The sequence below is a fragment of the Hoplias malabaricus genome, chromosome 12 (genome assembly GCF_029633855.1).
Source record: "Hoplias malabaricus isolate fHopMal1 chromosome 12, fHopMal1.hap1, whole genome shotgun sequence".
Classification (NCBI taxonomy): domain Eukaryota; kingdom Metazoa; phylum Chordata; class Actinopteri; order Characiformes; family Erythrinidae; genus Hoplias; species Hoplias malabaricus.
In genome coordinates, this window is record NC_089811.1 from 28,026,353 (window position 1) to 28,048,261 (window position 21,909).

Below are 21,909 nucleotides of genomic sequence, written 5' to 3' on the forward strand. Positions count from 1 at the left end.
ACTTATTCAGAGAAGGTAAAACTATATTTAGTCTTTAAAAAAAACAAAGACGTAGGAAGATTTCTTGATTTGAGACTTGTGTCGCATAAGTTATTAAAAGCAGACTTCTTCTTGCATTCTTACAAGTCACTCAGGTGTAATTGGTTTTATTCACAAATATTACTTACGAAATGAAAGTATCAAAGAGCATTCCCATGATGTGTCTGAGTGAGTGGATAATTGGTTGTAGGGGTCCTTTGCCCCTCGCTGTTCTAATTAAAAAATGACACAACAGAAGAGAGATCATTAGGGAGTGCCACCAAGGACATAACTGGAAAATCGAGCAGCGAGAGCAGGAGAGAGAGAGAGACGCAGAGCTTCAGCGTGTCCAAAAGCTCCCCTGTCTGAGGTCGTGACTGATCTACACAAAGAGTGTAACTCAACAGTGACTGGAGGGGAATAGGAGCACTAAACGAGAACCCAGGGGGATGGGGGGGGGGCAAGTGGCAAGAGAAAGATACACAGAGAGATACGGAGGGGGAAAAAGAAGCAAAAGACAATAGAGAGAAAGACAGTATAGGAAGAAGAGAGAGTGAGGAAGAAAAATTGAAAAAGTAAGGAAAGGGAATGAGAAAAGAGAGAAGAGAGAGAGCATCTGAAGTAATAGGCAGGAAAGTGAAAGCCTACTCCAGTGCTCCTTTAGGAATAATAGTTGTCTCGCTACACCTTTGCCTGTCTCTCACTCTCTCAGGTCTTGTTTATACAACTTGTTATTGTGGTTTCCCTTTGCCTTTTCTGCCTCTTTTTCTTCTCCTCTTTCCCTCTCTTCTTTGTCTTTTCTTGCTTGAGGGAAATCTGCGAGGCTTGCTCGTTGGTGCCAGCAACAGTTAATCCTCTTCTAAAGCACCTTAACTATGCTGGGAATTCTGCAGATGCTAAATAAAACAACGGGAACAACCATGCACTTAACACTGCCGCACTCTGGCACGAGTGCATCCGTCTTCAGACGCTGGTTTTTTTTTTTCATATAAGTAGTTCAAAACAATCTGCTGTTGTGTGATAACTGTGCGTCTCTCTGGAGTGAGCGGGGAGAGGGCCGAGCCGGGTTCAACGGCAGCATCCCCATAATCCCATTATAACAGTTCACCTGAGATTACACAGCTCTGAAAGCAAATAACACCTTACTTTACAGTCTGTGCAGAAAGCACAATTGAACTCCAAATAGTCCACCCTTACTTTTATCACCAAATAGTGTCATCTGAGATGGCAATAATTTCTCAAATGACTGTTAGCTGCTCTCTCCTCTATTAAAATGTTACTGCGCTCTCAGTTGACATGCCTTTCAGTGATCACACTTTTCAGTTGACATTAAAAGAATTACACAGGAAGATAAACAGAGAAAATTACAGGCGAGGAAAAGGCTGCTGGATTCATAGCAATCATTTAAGCATGTTATTACAATATGAGGATGGTAAGACGTCATTAGAATATCAGCCGTAATCCCAATGCAAATCATGCACAAATTAATCACTCTCTTTTGGGATCACTGTTCACAATTACACTGTATTTACTGACATTCCTCCGATGTAAATAATCATACAAGGGTTGCAAATAGATGCTTGAGCCAGAAAATGACAGTAAATTCATCGGAGTAAACAGGGCTACATTTTCATCTTAAATTGATAGTGTAATTTAGTTCCAGCTTACTCTATGAACAGAAAATTGGTCCACAAGAAATGTTCAACCCATTTGAATGGCTTTAAGGACTTGAATGATACAGGGATGAGGGCTTTGTAAACTTTAAAAAAAAAAAAAAAAAAAAGAAGAAAAGGAAAAAAAAGTATTGCAACGCTATAAAAACAAGGTCTCTCCAGCAGCCAAGCAATTAGCAAAATCAATCAAATAAGAAAATACTGACATGAGTTATTTTAATGTGATTAAATGCTCTTTAAAGAGACCCATCCATGCTATATCAGATGCAGCTCCTCACTGATATTTCACTATTCCAATTATCTTTTGCTTTTAAAAGGACGCACAACTATTTTCTCCCTCTAAAATATAACGATCAGACAGGACAATTATTCTGAGATCAATAAGTTTTCATAAACACCCAAATGTGAGCTCAGGTGGAGTTTCAATGTGCTGTTTATTATGCTTGAATGGTGACCTTCAGGGGTGTACATCTCTGTAATCATCCTTCACTCGCTGTCTGTCTTGCTAAATGCTAACTGGAGCTTTTCAAAGCAGCCATTGAAAGGCAAAACTGTGCTATTGAAGAAGTTTATTAGAAATTGATCTACTCCTTTCAAGCAATGCTGGAGAAAGAAGACTTCAAACCCATGGACATGACACAATCTTAGCTTGGCGGTGTTCATGCCCATGGACATATTTCAAGATGGAGTCACTTTTCGAGCTCACTGAATGGAAAACTGGGGTCAGTGGACTGAGGTGTGGAAAAGGTGGATTAGTAATGCCTTAGTGACGCATGTGCTCTGCTGTGAATTTGTGTGTGATTTCCAGCTGCTTTTGGTATGGTAGGAGTGATAGTGATGAAACAGAAGGGCAATAGGAGCTCTGCGTTTTACAACTGTGACTGTATCAAGACCCAGAAGACTGTGACCACATCAAAACCATTCTGTCATATTTAAATTTCCTGGAAACATTTATGATATATCTATCACATGAATTTTATGGACATATGCTTGATGTATGTTTACTGATATGCCATGGGCCAGCTTCCCGGACAGGGATTATACCTACTCTTGGACTCCACAGCATTTTGATGGATCTTCGACTTAAGGGAAAATATAGCCCATGACTAGACTTATTTTCTGTCCAAGGAACAGGCCTCGATGTCCAAAAGTACACAAGTACTTTTTCCAATGCCTGAATGCAGCTTCTTTAAAATGCATCCATCACTGACACAGTTGTTTTCAGCTTGTCCTGTATAATCTAAATGAAAAGGCATCAGCAATAGAACATATAATGTTCTGAAGTAGCTGCAGGTGAGCCTAAAGTCTTCTGTTTAACAAGAGACCTTGGATTGGGTGGCTACATCTCTACTTTCAGAAATGGAAAAAAAATTAGAGGCAGAAAAATCAGGCTGAAAAATGAATGACTTGCACTTATTTTATATTGACAAAATATAAAATAAATATAAAAAGTGATCTCTGACTTCTGCACTAGAACTGTATGAATATAACAATTGCTTTTACTAAAGAACCCCTGAACAAATACTTCTAAAGCTCGTATAACAAGAAAATAAAAATAGAGATCAAACTAGCTTTATATCAAGAGCCCCTATAGTCCAGCTTTACATGGGGCTCTTTAAATGGAGAGCAACATTACAGAAAGAAAGAGCAGATCTTGGGCATTTACAACAAAAAGGAAGCCAAGTGTGGGTCAAAAGGTAAAAGTGTTTCAATACTGGTACTGGAAAGATCAGTCTTACACACATTGACCATGCTAGTGCAGTCTCATCAAATTTATTCGTATATAAAGACCACTGTTACAAATGGGTCCTCTTTAGCTTTATCAGTACGAGATATATTTCTGCTATTCATTACAAAACCAATGGCTACAAATCAGGTTTGTAATTTAGCCAGCTTAGGGCATGTGTGTGTGTGTGTGTGTGTGTGTTACTGATTTCTCAGTGTAGGTTAGTTCAAAGGTCAGCAGTAGCAAGAGCTATCAGTGACAAACAGAGGAAACACATTCGCTGTTTTTTATCGTCACCCCTTGACCTCTCATTAACCTAATCTCTTCTACTTAGAATAATCACATACTGCGATGATATCACCGAACCTGTGTGTGTGTGTGTGTGTGTGTGTGTGTGTGATAGAGAGAGCCAGACAGAGAGAGAGAGAGAGAGAGAGAGAGAGAGAGAAGAGAAGAGAGAGAGAGAGAGAGAGAGAGAGACAGAGAGACAGAGAGAGACAGAGAGAGAGAGAGAGAGAGAGAGAGAGAGAGAGAGAGAGAGAGAGAGAGAGCTTATACATCTTGAATTGTGTGTTTATTTTTGTTTGCATAAGACGTATAGTGTATACGTAAAAGATTTCTCTGCTGGCTCTCTAAAGGGATTAGCTGTTTTGGCATGTGTGTGTCAGCTGTTGGCTGGGTGCCTCAGTGAGGATTGACAGTTTGTCTTTAACCCTGCTGAGAAACGATGCCACATTAGCAGCTCAGGAAGCAGAGGAGCAGTGCAGCTTTAACCCAGCTGCCGTGTTCACTGAGCTGCCCATATCTCAACCATCTACCTGTTTATCTAGGGTCAGCCTCAAGGCCAGTAACATCACTCTCTCTTTGTTCTGGCCACATTAAAGCTGCTGGGTCAGTGCGATACGTTTGGGCTGATTCCTAAGAAGCCAACAATGAGACCATAAAGAGCAGAAGGTGCATGATTCAACACTGGTAATGGGCCATAATAAGTAGCATTTTCACTCCAAAATAATGGAGATGCATTTGTGCGTGCGTGTGTGTGCGTGTGTGCATGTGTGTGTGTGTGTGTGTGTGTGTGTGTGTGTGTGTGAGTGTGTGTGTGCGTGCGTGCATGTGTGTGTGTGTGTGTGTGTGTGTGTGTGTGTGTGTGTGTGTGTGTGTGCATGTAAGAGAGAGAGAACTGTGAGTTTGCTCACATATACTTCCTGGCTTTGCAGAAAACCCAGAGTCAAAACATCAATATATCTGGATATATTTACAATATGATTAATCTGTTTAAAACTTAAAGGACAATACAAGGTTTAGGAATTGAGGATTATATAAAACACTGGAATAAATGATTAAATCTGCAGTATATAGGATCAGTTGGTAAAAACTGAAAAATTTAACAAACTGAAAATGCTGCAGTTGTTAGGTGTTTTTAAGACCATAATGTCTTTATGTATTCAGATCACACACATAAGCTCCAAACATGGCTCCCAGTGAGGATATATACAGCAATGAAAGTCAGCGAATGGAAAGAGGAATATATCACAGAATAAGGAATAGTGGTACGGCAAACCCAGTTGTCCTCTGTAACATCACCAGTGGTCAAAGCAATGTTGATGTGGAGAGCAGGCGAGATAAAAGGGAGAGTGACAGAGCTGAAGGTAAGAACAGATTAAACATCAGAGTATCTTTCCAGAGGTGGTAACAGCTCCATGACCTGAAGTCATCATGCAATAAATCCAGGGGAAATAGAACGCAGTACAACTCACATTCTTTTACATGTTTTGTGCAATTAAATAAATCCATCAAACCGGTCACCAATTCTCCAAACTGGCCCAACGTACATAGTGCAGCCATAAGTAAAGGCATTGCATATATACAATACAAATGAGGATACATTATATATGATGTTTACATACATACATACAATATAACTACATATTAGATCATATTGATATTATATCTGGATAGTTGTATTAAGTACTGTGCATCCAGTATGAAGTATATAATAAAAAGTGTTATTTATCTGGACGGTAAGCATATTTATGTTATTTAAAAGTAATGTCGGACTAAACACAATCTAGTTTTAATTATTTTCAACATAGTTTATAATGTCCCTTCATGATCGATAGATCTAATTCTTTGTTATGTGTTGCAACCTACTATTGCACAGTAATGGGTTCACCTGTCTTTATTTCTGAAATCATTCACAAACAAAAGGTTTTCTATTGTAGCGTATATTGGATATAGGACACAGTTTTGGACACAACTATTGAATTTTGGTTTGAATTCTGGGGGCTGGCATTAATTCTATTTAGTTTTTTTAAATTTCTTGTGTAATTTAAAAACAATCTAGCCTAAAATTCCCTGTTCCCTCTGCAGTGAAACTAGAAAAAAAATTAGTTTTACGCTCTACAACATTAAACACATACAAGATTTCATTAGATACATTAGAAAACTGAGATATAAACAATGAGCTATGAGGATCAGTCCTTTATACAATTGTTCCATTCATTTCATCAGTTCCTTTATACAGCAGGGCTCTCTGACCAAACACACACACACACACACACACACACACACACACACACACACACACACATCCCTCAGTAAACATCCCTATATAGCTGAATCCAACGAAGTATGTGCAACCGAGCTGACCTTCACAAAAATTGTCATTTGTTAAAAAGGAAACGCTTGAATGAAATTCAATGAAATTTACTTTGGTATTTTTTGTAACCTTTAGCTCTGAAATATATCCAGAATAATATTCAGGAATATCCCATATACGATACATTCACAATAGGTACTATTAACTCTTTTCTGTGCTGTGATTTAATTTACAGTTAAATTATTGTAAAAATCTGTACACTATAATACAATGTAATGATGATATTTTATTGATAGATAAGGTGCAATTTATTTACTGTAAATTACACAGTATTTTTACAGTGTGTGTGTGTGTGTGTGTGTGTGTGTGTGTGTGTATGTGTGTTTGAGAGAAAGTGACAGACAGAGTGAAAGAGAGAATAGGATCGAAATAAAGGCTAAAATGTTTATAGGAAATTCATTTATAAAAAATTGGTTAATAGAAAACACTTCTGAGGCATTATACTACACATAGGTGAATATAAAAGATAAAAGGAGCATTCACCAAAGGCTCAGTCTTTAAGAGCAACAACAGCTTGTTGCTCATCACTTTATATCAGACTCATTAGAAATTGATTAACAGTTCAAACAGAACATAATTCAGTGCAAGATTCATGAAAGATGATCTTTCATCATCTATCGTTCCATGAAGAGCTTCAAGGAATCACTGGAGAAACCGTTTTGATGCCGTGATGGACACTGGCACATGGACTCGGGAGACTTCAGAAAATCATTCTCACTTAACACAGTCCACAACTGCATCAAAACATGCAGCTGAAACGGTATTATTCAAAGCAGAAACCATATATTAATTTGTTAAAAAACAAAACAAAACAAAACAAAAAAGTGAGTTCCCTGGGCACTGAGTCATCTGAGACTGACAGAAAGACCATGGAAAAGTGTTCTGTGATCAGATGAGTCCAGTTTCAGTTTGATTTTGAGAAAAATTGCCCACAGCATGGGTTATCTGCATATATGTGATGGTATCATTATATTGCTATTTTGGAGAGACATATGTTGTCATCATGATCATGTTTATTTCCCAGGATTAAAGAGTTAAAACAGTGTTTTATTAACAGAAATAGAGTGTGTGTGCTTGACTGACCTGTCTGCAGTCCAGATCGGTCTCCTATTGAAAATGTTTGGCACATCATAGAAGAATCTGATGACGGTGACCACAGACTTTGGAACAGCTTAATTCCTATATACTGCAAGAATGGGCAAAACATTTCACCTGCAAAACTGTAACAATTAGTATCTTCAGTTCCCAAATGATTCAAAGAAAAGGTAATGGTTCCAGCCTTTTTATAATGTATACACTGACCAGTCATAACACTATGAACATCTCATTGCCTCTACACTCACTGTTCATTCTCTCAACTCCACTGTCCGTATAGGAACACTTAGTGATACTATAAAATTATGGACCCCACAGTTTTTAAACACTGTGTCCATGCACTGTTCACTCGGTTACACCTCCCTACCTTGCTTGCCTACTTTATAGATGGAAAGTCAGAGACAGTAGCTAAGCTGTTGTTGCACATTCTGCATTTGCTATTGTTTGGTCCTTCACCACTGGTCACTGGTTGTTTCCCACACTGAGATCATCCCACATCATCCAAATCAAACCTGCTCAGTAGTGGTCCTGTAAGGGTCCTGACCATTAAACAACAGGTTGAAAATGGGCAAACAAAGTTAGCAGAGCAACAGATTAATGGCCGTCTTGCGCCTGTATGGTCAGTGGAGCTGAGAGAATGTACAATGAATGTAGAAGCAAGTAGGAGGTCATAATATTTTGTCAGTGGACAAGGTGGGGAGTAAATTGTCATTTTCTGTGAAGCCAAATCAAACATTCTGACAGACCAACAATTTGCCACTTTTTGAATGAGTGATACCTTTTTTTTTTTACTTCTAATTCAGTATATTATATAGTACATAACAACATAAATATTTATAATTATTTTCATAAAATAAATATTTATAATAGATTTTATCACACTGTAGAAGATGTCAGCAAATTTCTTTTTGACTTTGGGTTGCACTAGAGAGATTATTTGGTGTACTTTGTGTATGTGTGTGTTTGTTTTTTTAAAACAGTTAAGCTATACTTTGTGTTATAATGAGTAAACCTGGAAAAGTCTCTCTCTCTCTCTCTCTCTCTCTCTAAATGATTGCTGGTCAGTCTGATTTGCTTGAGGGTAGTGCTGTCTCTCAAAGCATTTTTAAGTCCAAGAGGAAAATGACCAGCAGAGCTAACGAGCCTTTGTGTGTGAACCCAGGGAGTCCTACCATATGTAAGACTAGGAACAATTAGGCAGGAAACTACTTATTACACACACTATGAGCGCGGACTTACACTCACTAGGAGGTGATCACTGCAAACCAGAGACTACTCACTCACACACTGACATTAGAGCTGCACTGATCAGAAACTTTTATAATCAATTCTGATTCCTTTAAAGCCATATTTTCTAATGGCTAATAGTTAAAAAAAAACCTCATAACCAAATATAACTCACATATATTTTGTGAGTTTACATTTTACTAACTATATATTAGACAAAGTTGCACATTATTAAGATTGCTTAAGATGTGTATCATTCTGATTGCAAGTGCAATTACATTGTTGGGGTTTTTTTTGCACTTTCTTTTTGAAAATATTCTATTCTCTTAAAATTCATAAGATTTACATGGGGTTTAAATGACAAACTGGTATTTTTTGTTGTGTCAAATTTAATTTAAAACTGAAAAGTATTCATTTAAAATTGCTCCCTTCTGTGCATTGTGCCTGGTCTTTCATATTTATTGTACTTACTGTATGTTTTTATGCTCCTGAATTTGCACTTTTGCAATTTATGAGTATTGTGTAGTGTTGTGTCACACCATTGCAGAGTATTTTTTATCTCGCCTTCACAATACTTGTATGTGGCTGAAATGACAACAAAGCCACTTGATTTCATTTAATTAAAGCAGTTATGTTTTTTTTCATGAAAAAGCACATTTATTAGTGTAAGTACAACTGGTCAGTCTCATATTAAAACTGAAGGACAGATGGATGGTGTAAAATCTACAGAGATACTTCTAGACAACCTGCTTTGATTTGCTAGAAAACTGAGAATGTGAGAAAACTTCAGCAGGACAAAGATCCCAAGCACAAGGCCAAGCAACACAAGAGCAGTTGGTCAATAATAGCTGAGTGTTTAACAGTTTCCTGATCAAAGCTGCAGTACACAATGGTACACAATGGGCCAACACAACTCCCAGTTTTCCAAACATAGCTGGTAGTAACTTACATCAGCTCACTTGACGTGTCATTGCAGCAGATGGTGGATCTGCCCAGAACTAGTCTGAAATTAATTGACTAATCATGCACAACACATTTCAGTTATTTTTGTTCTGTTGATAAATACAGAATTTTTGAAAACATACTTTAAGAGCATAATGCTTTGCAGTAAATATACTGAAAATATATGAATTTCAATGGTATTTGTAATCCAGATTAATTTGATGATTGATCTAATAATCCAGGAGGGTTGAATACTTCTACATGATACTCTGTATATGGGTGAGTGGCTGATAGATGGTTTGAAACATTTGAGAGGTGTACACACAGCTTGCTGATATGCAGTGAAACAATATTTTCCTGATAACACATGTACCATAGATACCAAAGCCATGACACTTTCCACTGGTTTCAGTACACACACGTTCAGAAAATTCAATTCAAAATCCCAGTGGAGGAATATACATTACGGAACAAGTTTTGCTCCGTGTGTGTCGGTGTGCCTGTACCTGTGCAGCCGACTCAGAGCCAGGCAGGAAGTGTATGTTTGAGGCTGAGAGGAGAGGGAGCACTGAGTGTCGGAAGGTGCCGTAACACACAGACACACTCAGTCTCATTTAATCATCACCAACAGAACAAAAATGATTCTTTGGATTTCTCTGAAGTGAGCCAGAAACCTGTGCACCGTGCGCGCATGAAAGACTCTCTGGTGTATGTACTCAGACAAAAGAACGAACAGAAAAATAGAGAGAAATAGTGGGAGAGAGGGGAGAGGAGTAAATGAGAAAAAGAGAAACAAAGAAAGAGGGAATGAGAGAGGGACAAATTGGCATAGGTAAAGGAAGAATGATAGAATGAGAGGACAAGAAAGAACGAGAGGAAGGCTAGATAGAAACTGCAGCATGAAAAGATGGAAAAAACAGAAATGAATGATAGTGGGTAAAAGTGAGTGAGTGAAAGAGGAAAGAAGAGAGAGAAAGAGAGAGAGAGAGAGAGAGAGAGAGAGAGAGAGAGAGAGAGAGAGAGAGAGAAAGAAAGAAAAGAGCCTGAGGTAAGGTGAAAAAGCAAGAGTACCCAGTCAGTGCCTTGAAAATCGGGGCGTAAAATACCCTCCCATTACAATGTCATTTCATCCCAGCACAGTCTTTAAGTAATAACACTCAGTGGGGTGTGTGATTATCATCCCCAACTCCTCTGCCCTCAGGGGCCAAGCGGCCTCGGGGCAGGAGCTCCTGCTGTCAGCCACTGTCCACGTGGACTCCAACACCCTCTGCTCGACTCCACTCCTCCACTAACCACCCTCCTCCCCCTTTTGGCAGTGAACCCAAAAAAGATGGACACCACAAAATCAATGACCAATCCATAAACATCAACTTCTTTTATTGTTGTTTCTCTCCATCTCTCTCCTTCTTTCAGATGTAAAAGCACAACACAATCAGACACAACTAAAGTTTACCCCCTATCAGAAAATACACAGACGCAGTGGGGCCCTAACACAACAAACAATTCAAAAACCCATTTGCTGACCCCCGCTGAGCCGAAGTTTACCTTGTGAGATGGGTCAGACGAGATATGAGGAAAAAGTCATTTACAGTTGTCATTCGTTCTGTTTATAGGCTACAGCGTTTTTGTTTATTCTTGTTTGATTCAAACTGAAATGGTGTGAAATGGCAGAGAGCCACAACATGTTTTTGTATCATTACATATTAAAGTGCTACAGCTCTCTTTTAGCTATATATCAGAGACAAAGGGAAATAAGCTTTTTATCTGAGCTTACACAGTGATCATTCATTTAGCGGCAAGGTAGATTCAGGCACATTGGGATATCAGACCACATGGAAAAGGGTTTATCGTATAGCTTGAACTATATGGTTCTAGCACATTTAATTTGCGTAGAACCTTCTCAACATGTGGAGATTCACAACTCACACAATGATCCATTACTCTCACATATCTTATTCACAAAAAGACAGTTCTTTAAGGAGTAATCCATTGGAGGTCCTCCAGGAAACCAAACATTGTTCATTTACAGCATCTCTCCAAAATTTTCCCTTAAGGAAGGTACACAAAGTGTGACTTGCAGAAGACAAATGATAAAGCCCAATGTAACCCCACTGGAACGAATGCTATACACAGATCAGCCGTAACTTCAAGAAGCTCACTGTTTCTACACTCATTGTCCATTTAACCAGCTAAACTGACCGTACAGATGCACTTGGTAGTTCCACAACTACGGCCTGCGGTTGATCAGTTGCTCTGCATACTTTGTTAGCCCTCTTTCACATATGTCAATAGTCAGGTTCCCTAAAGTATCACCACAGAGCAGGTATGATTTTAGGTGGAGGATCATTCACAGCGCTGTGGTGGCTCTGACATGGTAGTGATGTGTTAGTGTATGTTGCACAGGTAAGAGTGGATCAGACACGGACACAGCAGTGCTGCTGGAGTTCTTAAACACTGTGTCCACTCACTGTCCACTCTGATAGACACCCCTACCTCATTAGTCTACCTTGTAGATGTAAAATCAGAGACAGCAGCTCATCTGTCTCTGCTGTCTGTCTGTCAAAATTCACTCTGCATCGGATGGTTTTGCCTGGTTATTTTTGGTTGGTAGACTTTTCTCAGTCCATCAGTGACACTGCAAGGTGAAATACTCCAGCAGCCCTGATGTGTGTGATCCAGTCCTGTCTGTATTTGCATAACTATGAAACGCACCTATATGTTGTGGAGTTGATAAATTACAATGAGTGGCAAAACAAGAATGTGGCTTTAATATTATGGCTGGTATATATATATATTATAAATGCTAGAACAGCTAAAGAGGGACCTCTGTCTAAAACATCCTGTCTCTTTGGAAATTAAAATTAGATATAATATATTTTTTTTAATACACAAATTGAAACAACATGTTCATTCATTCATTATCTGTAACCGCTTATCCAGTTCAGGGTCACGGTGGATCCAGAGCCTACCTGGAATCATTGGGCACAAGGCAGGAATACACCCTGGAGGGGGCGCCAGTCCTTCACAGGGCAACACACACACACCTACGGACACTTTTTGAGTCGCCAATCCACCTACCAACTTGTGTTTTTGGACTGTGGGAGGAAACCGGAGCACCCGGAGGAAACCCACGCAGACAAGGGGAGAACACACCAACTCCTCACAGACAGTCACCCGGAGCGGGAATCGAACCCACAACCTCCAGGTCCCTGGAGCTGTGTGACTGCGACACTGTGACCCCTGGTATTTATAGTAATTGGTCTTTTCAGGGTGCACCGAGTAGAAGACACCAACTAAAACTGGAACTAAAAAATAATTAAAAACAAGTTTGTGAAAGTGCTCTGTATTATCTTTAGACCCACGGCACCTAGCCGAGGCCACGATCTGATAATAGATGCATGTGTAATAAAAACGATTGTCCAATTCTAAAATGAGAGAAAGGAAAGAAAGACTGGAATGGAATTTCAAGCACGTGCACCAGGAATGTCTAGTGCTTCGTGTACTTCCTCAGTACAGTGATATCGGACGTGAAAATGGGGGAAGTGTTTTTTTGGTGGGTGAGTTCAGCACCTGGACAGCTCCTCAAACGCTGGAGCAGCTAAGCTGCATAGTCTACATTCCTTAAGGTCACGTGTCAGGAATGACAGCAGTGCTGGAGTGAGGGAGTGAGTGTGTGTGTGTGGGAGAGAGAGAGAGAGAGAGAGAGAGAGAGAGAGAGAGAGAGAGAGAGAGAGAGAGAGAGAGAGAGACCGACCAGACAGAGAATGAGTGAATATAAGTTTGTGTGAGTTTAATAGTGTATCCGTGTTTTAGGTATATATCACACTTTGGGGACCAACACCTGTTTACTAAGTCAAATTGAGGATATTTCACAATCTGCTCTCCAAAGTGTAATAATTATAATTTATGCTTAAGACATGTTTTAGTCTAAGGGCAAGGTTAGAGTTTTGGGTTTAGGTTGTGATATGGTAAGGGTTAAGGCTGGAATTAAGGTCACGATTAGGGTTAAGGGTATCGTTAGGGTTAAGCTATTACAGCTAATGTCAGGGTAAGTCTCCCCAAAAATAAATTAAATGGCCCCACAATTCATAGAATCAAACGTGCGTGTGTGTGGTTGTGTGTGTGTGTGTGTGTGTGTGTGTGTGTGTGTGTGTGTGAGAGAGAGAGAGAGAGAGAGAGAGAGAGAGAGAAAGAGAGAGAGAGTGCCCTGCAGCTGCGCTGAGCTGTGAAATTTGTCGAACAATCGAGATCACTGTTCTCCATCCTCTCGCCTTTCCCCTCAATTAGCATAGTCCGCTGCGGTTGATTGACTACCGTGGCCGGACTGGGAGCGCGCTTTTGTGCCCTAATCACACCAGGATGGCGGGGGTGACAGGACCCAGGTGAGGCCAGAGCTAAACCGGATTAACCGAGAGGTTTATTATTATTATTAGTATTATTATTATCATTATTATTAGGGTTATTACTATAGGGCAAGCCTCAGAACGGAAACACGCACTGCAGCTCAAGATCTCCCAATATCTCCATGTTTATTAGAGCCACGAACAGAAACAAACTCTCTGAATGTGCGATCTGCAGTGGGACAGTCCTAAACTGATTGAAATTCCCTGCGCTATACGTTCAGTCGTGACCTCCATTACCCCCTGCTGGTTCTGGGGAATTAAATTAGCCGGACAAATTGGGATATTGTGCCCGTATTTAAACAGAACCTGGGCGCCCCAGATGCTCGCCTGACCACAATGGACCCAAACGTGTGGAAAAGTGAAAAGTGGCGCTCAAAGCGGAGTATATTACAGAGAGAGAGAGAGAGAGAGAGAGAGAGAGAGAGAGAGAGAGAGGCGCGATTCATAGTGTTGGAGCTTCACGTGTATTTTCTTTCTTTTCTCTTTTTGCATCACTGCCCTTTTCTTCGCGCCTTGCGTCGCTCAACAACAGGAGCTTATAGCTACATTGGAGCGCTCAATATTGTAAATACAGAGCGACAAAAGCGACTAATAGAGCAATCTGCGCGCACATTAGGAGTTAGTAAACTTGTGAGTGACAACAGCTCGGCTCCAGTGAAGGAGGGAGGCGAGGAGCGAGGCAGATGCGCGGTGATTATTATTCCAGGCTGCGGTTCGCTGTAATGAGCGCACGGCGGACTGTTGCTGTGCTGATTACCGCTCCTAGGGGACCCTCTGTTTTTCCTCAGTAATTGATAGTTATACTCCGCTTTAATTAAATACGCTGTCTGCTCCATTGATGTATATTTTGCGGACCAGAGAGAATGGATTAGTGGCGCCTTTACGGCTATAGCTGTTAACCTACAGCCCACGACACAAGTTAACCGCAGTGTATCTCTGAATTACAAAGTCTATGACTGAAATACACCTCAGTAGCCTCCGCACCGACAGACTGTACAGGTGCAGTCATGATCACCAAGGTACAGTGTTGCTATACCCTCCAGTGCACACTGTCAGACAAAATGTACTGTGCACGGTTCCACAGTTGTGTTCCCTGAAGTTACATTAAATTGTCTTCTCCAGAAGGAGAGGTGAAAGTTTGTAGCTGTGTAAAATAAAGACAAATCGCCTTGGAGATGAAGAGCCGCGATGAAAATGAACACAATTTAAAAATCCACAGTTACCCTGCCAAAGGTATCGCTACAATGATGCATCTTCTGACATGGTCTTAAAGTACTCTACAAACTTTAAAGATTTAATGAGTCTCAAGGCCGTTCGCTCTCAGCAGAATGTTACGGTAGAGGTACATTATTAGTCACTAAAGCTACGACGGTGGCTTTAAAGTCCAGACGTGTTCATTAAAGGTACATTATATTCTCTTCTCCAGAATTAATGAGAGAACATTAGCCCTGGAGATGAACTTGGGCGTATAAAATCAATACAATTACAATAGAATAAGGTACAATTACATTCCCCAAATAAAGGTAAAGAAATGAAGCCATGAGGGTGCCACCAGTGACAGCAAAACGTACCACAACAGTGACAATGCTGAAGTGTATAAAACACAGTAATGGAATGAATAGAACTGGACACAACTTCTCCTCGTGTGGTTACCACCCTAGCGGCGTAAAGGCAGTGAGAGTTTAGTGCACAGCATACATTTTCTATTCAAACAGTGTACAATCTGCAGTCTCCAGAGGGACAGGTGCGGTTATAATGCTTTACTGAAGGGGTTCTCTTCAAGGAAGAGAATCTGAGGCGTCAATACGTGCTATTTTCCTCCATCTCACACTTTTTCCCACCAAAAACCCCTGGCCACTTCCCCGGACAGTTTTTCTATTTGTGTGGTCCCACCCTCCAACCCCCCCACAGACCCCCTCCCGCCCTCCATGTGAAGGGTTGCCCCTGGTTCCCGCACACCTGTGTGTCTGTCCGTTCCCTTCAGGAATTCGCTGGGGCTTGTAATCAGCTTTGTGGAGCTATTGAGAGCACGGCACGGCTCAGTGAAACTTCCCCACCGCACAGCGCGCTGGACGCCTGAATGGGAGTCAGCGTGGGGCGCCTCTCCAAACCCTGAGCTCAGGACCTGCCAAATTCCTGCAGAGTCTCTCACAATCATCCCTACACACAGCAGCACAGAGAGGGATGGGGGGAGGAGGAGGAGGTGGAGGAGGGGGAGAGACGGAGGAGGAGGAGGAGAAGAAGAACAAGGACGAGAAACAGAAAAAGAACACTTAGAACCGATTTCATCAACAGTTTTACTTCACTAATTCATGGCAGTAAAAAGCACCATATCATCATTGATATAAAACCCAGGTTTGTCCAGAATGGCAGTTTTACTGAAGGCCAAACAGGTCCGAATTGAATGCGAATCAGTGTGAAAATAAATAAACCCGAATCCCTTTGGAGCATTTCTTTTGATATATTCTCCGCGAAACTGTTAGAGCGTAAAGAGCAGCTCCAGGGTCCACGTGATGCACAGAAAAGGGTGGACACATCGGTGGGGTCTAATTCATTCGAGAATTAATTTATGTATCATGTTTTTAAAAGGTGTACGTCAGAGGAGTACAGTTTGAGTTCTGTGATCGTCGGGGGTGTGGGTCAACCAGATTTGGAGCAGGTGTTCCTTCAAACAGACAGTTTCCATAAATCTGCACGAGAACCCACACCAGTACACGACGTTGTCTTTTATATGGTAAATATGCAATCTATTCAAATCCAGTCCCTAAACAACAAACCCCGCATCCACAAGCGCGCGCAGGCGAACGCCGGGCCAGGAGCGCATACAGCGAGGGCAAGGCTGTGGAATAAAAGTTTGAAGCAAGTTGGGGGCTCTCTCTCTTTAAGGGCCCTGCGCAGGCGAAGCCACATTAGCGCTGCTCAAAGGCCCGCTGCAGAGTGGAGGGCTGCTGCTGCAGAAATTGCGGTGCAGCATCTTCTCCTCTTGGAAGGGCGCAGGATTAAGAGGCAGCAAGATTGTTAAACATGTCAACGTGTAATTGCACGATAAGGCCCTCGCGAGGAATTTATTGGCCCAGTTGCTATTTCTATTCCCCCCTAATCTCGTTCAGCACATTCGTTCCGTGCAATCTGTCTCCGTAATCTTCTGTGACAGAGCGGCGACCAATAGCAGCGAGCTGGCTCTTTTGGAGAAGGGAGAAAATATGCAGAGGCGTGATAAAGTGATGCTAATTATCCCCATTTAGGACAGCGGGTGCAAGAGATCGGGAGTTTACGAGCGAGCCAGCAGCACTGATGGCTTCCCAACGCAGAATATATCGGTGGTTACAAGATAAGGGCATCGCGCCCCTGAGACGATTTATTGGTTGGGGTTCACCAGCATCCCTCCCACCTCCACCCGCCCCCCAAAAACCCCGTCCCGTCGCCCCCTACCCCCCCCCCCCCCCACACACACACACACCAACACACTCCCTTCCCGCCCCTCTGTGCTGGAGTGGTAAATTATTTTGGTTAAATTTACCAGAACGATTTCCCTTTAACCTGGCAACGTGCCGTGACTCGTACTCCGCCTTCTCTGTTTTCAGCGCTAATCCGTGTAGCTTTTCATGGGCTGATAAAAATACAGAATAGCTGCCGAGTGGGCAATCCCTCACCTCGGCTGATAAGAGGAGGGAAAGTGTGTGTGTGTGTGTGTGTGTTTGTATGTATATATAAATATATATATACACACACACCCCAATTACAGAATGGTTACTTGGTCATCCTTTTCCTTTAAACTTTAAAAACAACAACAAACACCAGGATATAGTTTTCAGAATAAAATTTCAAAATGGACCAAAACTTAAACGGCTTTACGTCATGTGGAGGTTCTAGGCGCGTGTGAATCTTTTAAAAAAATATTCATTTAAAACTTTAAAAATTATTTAATGAAAAAAAATTGTCCAAACAAAAAACAAAACAAAAAATATATAAAACAGCAACAACAAAAAACAGTGGATATTGAATTCTGCGCAGAAAAAAGGTATATGATTAAAACTGTCGAGTGGTTGTAAACAAATAAATCAAGCCCCAGCAACAGCACCATAATAACACATAATACACAATCTTTTCTGACAATACCTCTGTGGATGTAAGGTGATTAAAATCATGTCAATTTACACCACGGGTTTTCTCAGAGAACACTGCGCCTGTCACTAATAAACCCTATAAATGAGGGTTAAATAAATGGATGATGGACAAACACATCAACTATTCAAAAGCTGGGAAGTAATTGTGTATGATTGTTTCAAGAATCGGCTCGGATTTCTCAGAGTAATTTCTAATGTGTGTGTGTGTGTGTGTGTTTGGTCAGAGAGCCCTGCTGTATAAAGGAGCTGATGAAATGCAGCTTGGTTCTGACACTTGTTGCTGAAGCGGCTCCACTGTGGCAGGATAATGATGATGATGATGATGATGACGATGTGGATGATGAAGATGATACAGTTCGCCCTGAGGGTGACCCTCAGGCCACAGTCTGCAGCTTTTTACCGCGTGCCTTTGTGTCTAACTTTTCTTCTGTCTCTCTCTCTCTCTCTCTCTCTCTCTCTCTCTCTCTCTCTCTCTTATTCAGCAGAGCACAGCTCTTAAAAAAAAAACAGAGATGAACATCAGGGAACAGAAATCAGACTGGAGCACAGTTAGCCTCAGGTGGAGACAGCAGCAAAGCTGTAGGACAGGGCTGCACTTAGTTATTATACAATTTAAAGCCATAGTCATAACTGCAATAAATGCAACTGCGTCTGTAATATCCCTTTACTCTCAGTCTGTCCATGACGCGTTACAATTAAACCGCTCTCTTAAAATGCTCTCTGAATATTTCTTTGGAAACAAGCAAAGCTCGTTTAAAAAAAGCATACTCTCGTGTTTAAGTTAAACTACGTGTTAAAGAGTTTTAAATAATGAACTGTAGTTTAAACCCAGTCAGTTGAAGGCCTATAAAAATTTAGATTGAGGGAAATCAGGAATGCGGCAGGGTTCCACTGCTACTGACGCCTGTCTGACCTTGAGAAACTGTCAGTGAAAGGGCAGCGTGGATTCCGTGTCCTCTGTTCAGCGAGCATCTTCTGAATTTCTGTAAAACGCCGACTTCAACGGCAGAAAATGAGAGAAACTGATATAATCCAAACCCACAGAGCTGCTGTCACCGCGCGTCAGGTTTTTAAAACGCGGCTTGAAAAAAGCAAGTCTCAGTTTTGTTGCTGTTTTTGTTGTTGTTTTATTCCCTTCCTCGAAAGCTTCCTAGAATTAAGACAATGTTAACAGGGAGAGTGAGTGATTAATGCAATCGCTCGCTCCACCATTTAATGAAGATTTTAATTGTGCCAAGTCTGGAAAACCCAGCCCAGGTGGATAATGGCTTCCAACAAAACGTTACTTTAATAAATGTTATTTTTATAGAGAAAAAATAAACAGACTGCATTAATGTATAGATCCGTCGGGCTCTATGTTAAAACAATCTAATCTAAAAGTGTGATTTAAAATACAGGGGAAACGGATTGTATGATATTTTCTATATTGCAATTAAAAAAGAAAACACATTTTTAAAGCTAATATATTAATCAAATAATGTACAATTTTCAGAGCCATGAAATTGATTGTACCCATCAGTATACGTATTTATATATATTTTTAAATACTATAATAATACTTTAAAAAAACGCTTCATAGTGAGTTTTGTTGAATAATGTAGATATGTTTACTCCAGCCCTGAATTAGAGAGTTTAACTGAATACTTTCAAACAGAGGAGTGGTTATTGTCAGTACATCATTCCGCCAAACAGGAGCAGATATTAATAACAGTGTGTTCGGGACAAAATAACAGCACTAACACCTTTTAGAAGCAGAGTACCATTCTTCCAAATTTTATTTAGACAATGAATCAGCGCAAAGTCAGGATGCGAGCTGGCAGGAATGCATTTGATAAATTATATACAGCAGCAGTTACGTGCCAGTCTTCTGAAATATTAAAACTTATTCACAATTTACAAGAAATATTACAGCATCATTCAGGTACATAGACTCACGTATACAAATGTTTTGGTAAATGTACTATGCAGGAAACTCTTTATAAACTCTCAGAAACATTTTGCGTTAGATGCGATCTTAGGAACGTACTTTAAAAAATGAACTTGCACAAAGGGTATCAGTGTCTGAAAGGAAATATCAATCAAGTCAGTGGCGGGATTCCTTTTTTCTTGTGAGGTGGAGGGTCATGTTCAGAAAGAGTGTCAATCTGAACTGAAGATGGAGAGCAAGAAAAGAAGATAGTTTTCTTTAAAAAAAAAGTTTACGTAAAAGAGACAGATATGAGCAGTTGTGTTTTCCTCTAAACTGCAACTGAAACAGCATTCTTACCTTCAGTTACAGCGGAAAAGCCTGTTTTTCTTTCTTTTTTATACAAAAAGGTAAATAAATGGCCATCTAAAAAGAGGTACATATTTGGTGTGTGTGTGTGTGTGTGTGTGTGTGTGTGTGTTTGTGGACGCGTGTTTGTTTTAAAGTTTGTTTGTCTTGCTGTAGTTGGTTTACCCGCAGCGAGTCTCAGATGTGCGTGAGCGGCACAGTTCCGTTAACGGCGGCGGCGGCGCTGCTCTGGTAGTGCTGCGGTAAGCCCGCGTGCAGTCTGCTCTCCGCCGACTCTCCGCTCGGTAAGTACATGCTGATCATCTCGCGCAGGTCTCCAGGGCACGGGCCGCGCGCGGGGCCGCTAGCCGGGGGGCTGCCACCGCCGCCGCCAGGCTCGGATTTGACGAGCGAGCCGAGCGTGCTGATGGACGCCACGCTGGAGCTCTGGTGCTGCGAGTAGGAGAGACCGCCGTAACCGGGTGGAGACGCGCTCATGTAGCTCTGCGAGCTGGAGATGGGGCTGTACTGCAGCGCGCTCATGTCGTAGCGGTGCATGGGCTGCGGGTTGTGCGGGTGCGGGTGCCCACCGTGGTGATGGTGGTGATGGTGATGGTGCGCGTTCCCGCTGCTCGGGTGCTGTCCGTACGCCAGCTGCGCCTCCTGCATCATTGCGGCTGCAGCGGCGGCGGCCGCGTGCACCTGGCCCGAGTACGCGCCGTTCGCCCAGCCGTTCATGTGCGCGTAACCCGCGCCCGCGGAGCCGCCGTGGCCACCGCCGGGACTCTCCAGCCGCTGACCCACGCCCACGCTGGTGGGGCCCACGCCCACACCGAGGCCCCCGCCCGCGCCGCCCAGCAGCCCGCCGGCCAGAGAGTACTTGTCCTTCTTCAGCAGCGTCTTGGTCTTCCTCCTGGGTCTGTATTTGTAATCCGGGTGCTCCTTCATGTGCATGGCGCGCAGGCGCTTGGCCTCGTCGATGAAGGGCCGCTTCTCGGCCTCGGACATCACCTTCCACTCGGCGCCCAGCCGTTTGCTGATCTCCGAGTTGTGCATCTTCGGATTCTCCTGCGCCATTTTACGCCGTTGGCCGCGCGACCACACCATGAAGGCGTTCATGGGCCGTTTAACGCGCTCCTGGTTCGCCTTGCCGCCAGCGCCGGGGCCCGTCTGAGCCGTGGGCGCAGCGCTTTGCGCTCCCGGCGAGTGCAAGTCCGTCTCCATCATCATGCTATACATTCACGAAGCTGGGGGAGGCTGCTCAGGCAACGCAGAAAGAGAGCATGAACTTTTTTCCACCGCCGCTTATAGTCCCAGCTCCAGCAGGTGCGCAGTGAAACAACACCCGGCACAAGCGAGGACAGCCCCGGAGGGACCCACAACAACGACAGCGAAAAAGACGTGGAGAAAAAGAAGCGCAGGGGGTGTAATTTAATCCAGACCGATGGGCTGTGAGTTCTAAACTTGCTGCTTTTTGTTCCTCCCGCAGTTCTCGGTGCTGTTTTCTTCGCGCCGCTGCGGCTTCACGTCCACGTTAATTGAAAGCGCATTGGAGCTCCTTTCCCTGGCGGAGTTGTGGAGCTCGTTAAAAGCGGCGGCCATATGATGCGCTTTGACAGCGATTAAAAATGAGCGGGCGGCCAATGGCGCTCCAGAAAAGAGACTCGATTTGCATGGTGCTCGGCGCGCTGACGTAGCCAGCGAGGAAAGAGCTGGTAGGAGGGGTGGGGGGCAACAGGGGTCAACACCGCCCCTCCAACGGAAACTAAATAGCGGGATAGCCTG

General features: G+C 42.3%; 1 protein-coding gene across 1 annotated transcript; it reads right to left on the reverse strand.

Annotated features, from left to right (window-relative positions):
• Positions 1–20,239: 20,239 nt before the first annotated feature.
• On the reverse strand, positions 20,240–21,691 carry sox1a (SRY-box transcription factor 1a). The gene has a single exon (XM_066686320.1). The coding sequence runs from the start codon at positions 21,361–21,363 to the stop codon at positions 20,323–20,325; it is 1,041 nt and encodes a 346-aa protein (XP_066542417.1). The 5' UTR covers positions 21,364–21,691; the 3' UTR covers positions 20,240–20,322.
• Between the last annotated feature and the right edge of the window lie 218 nt (positions 21,692–21,909).

What these genes read in the sequence shown, in the direction of transcription:
- sox1a (XM_066686320.1), bottom strand. Translation starts at nt 21,363, where the DNA reads ATGTATAGCATGATGATGGAGACGGACTTGCACTCGCCGGGAGCGCAA.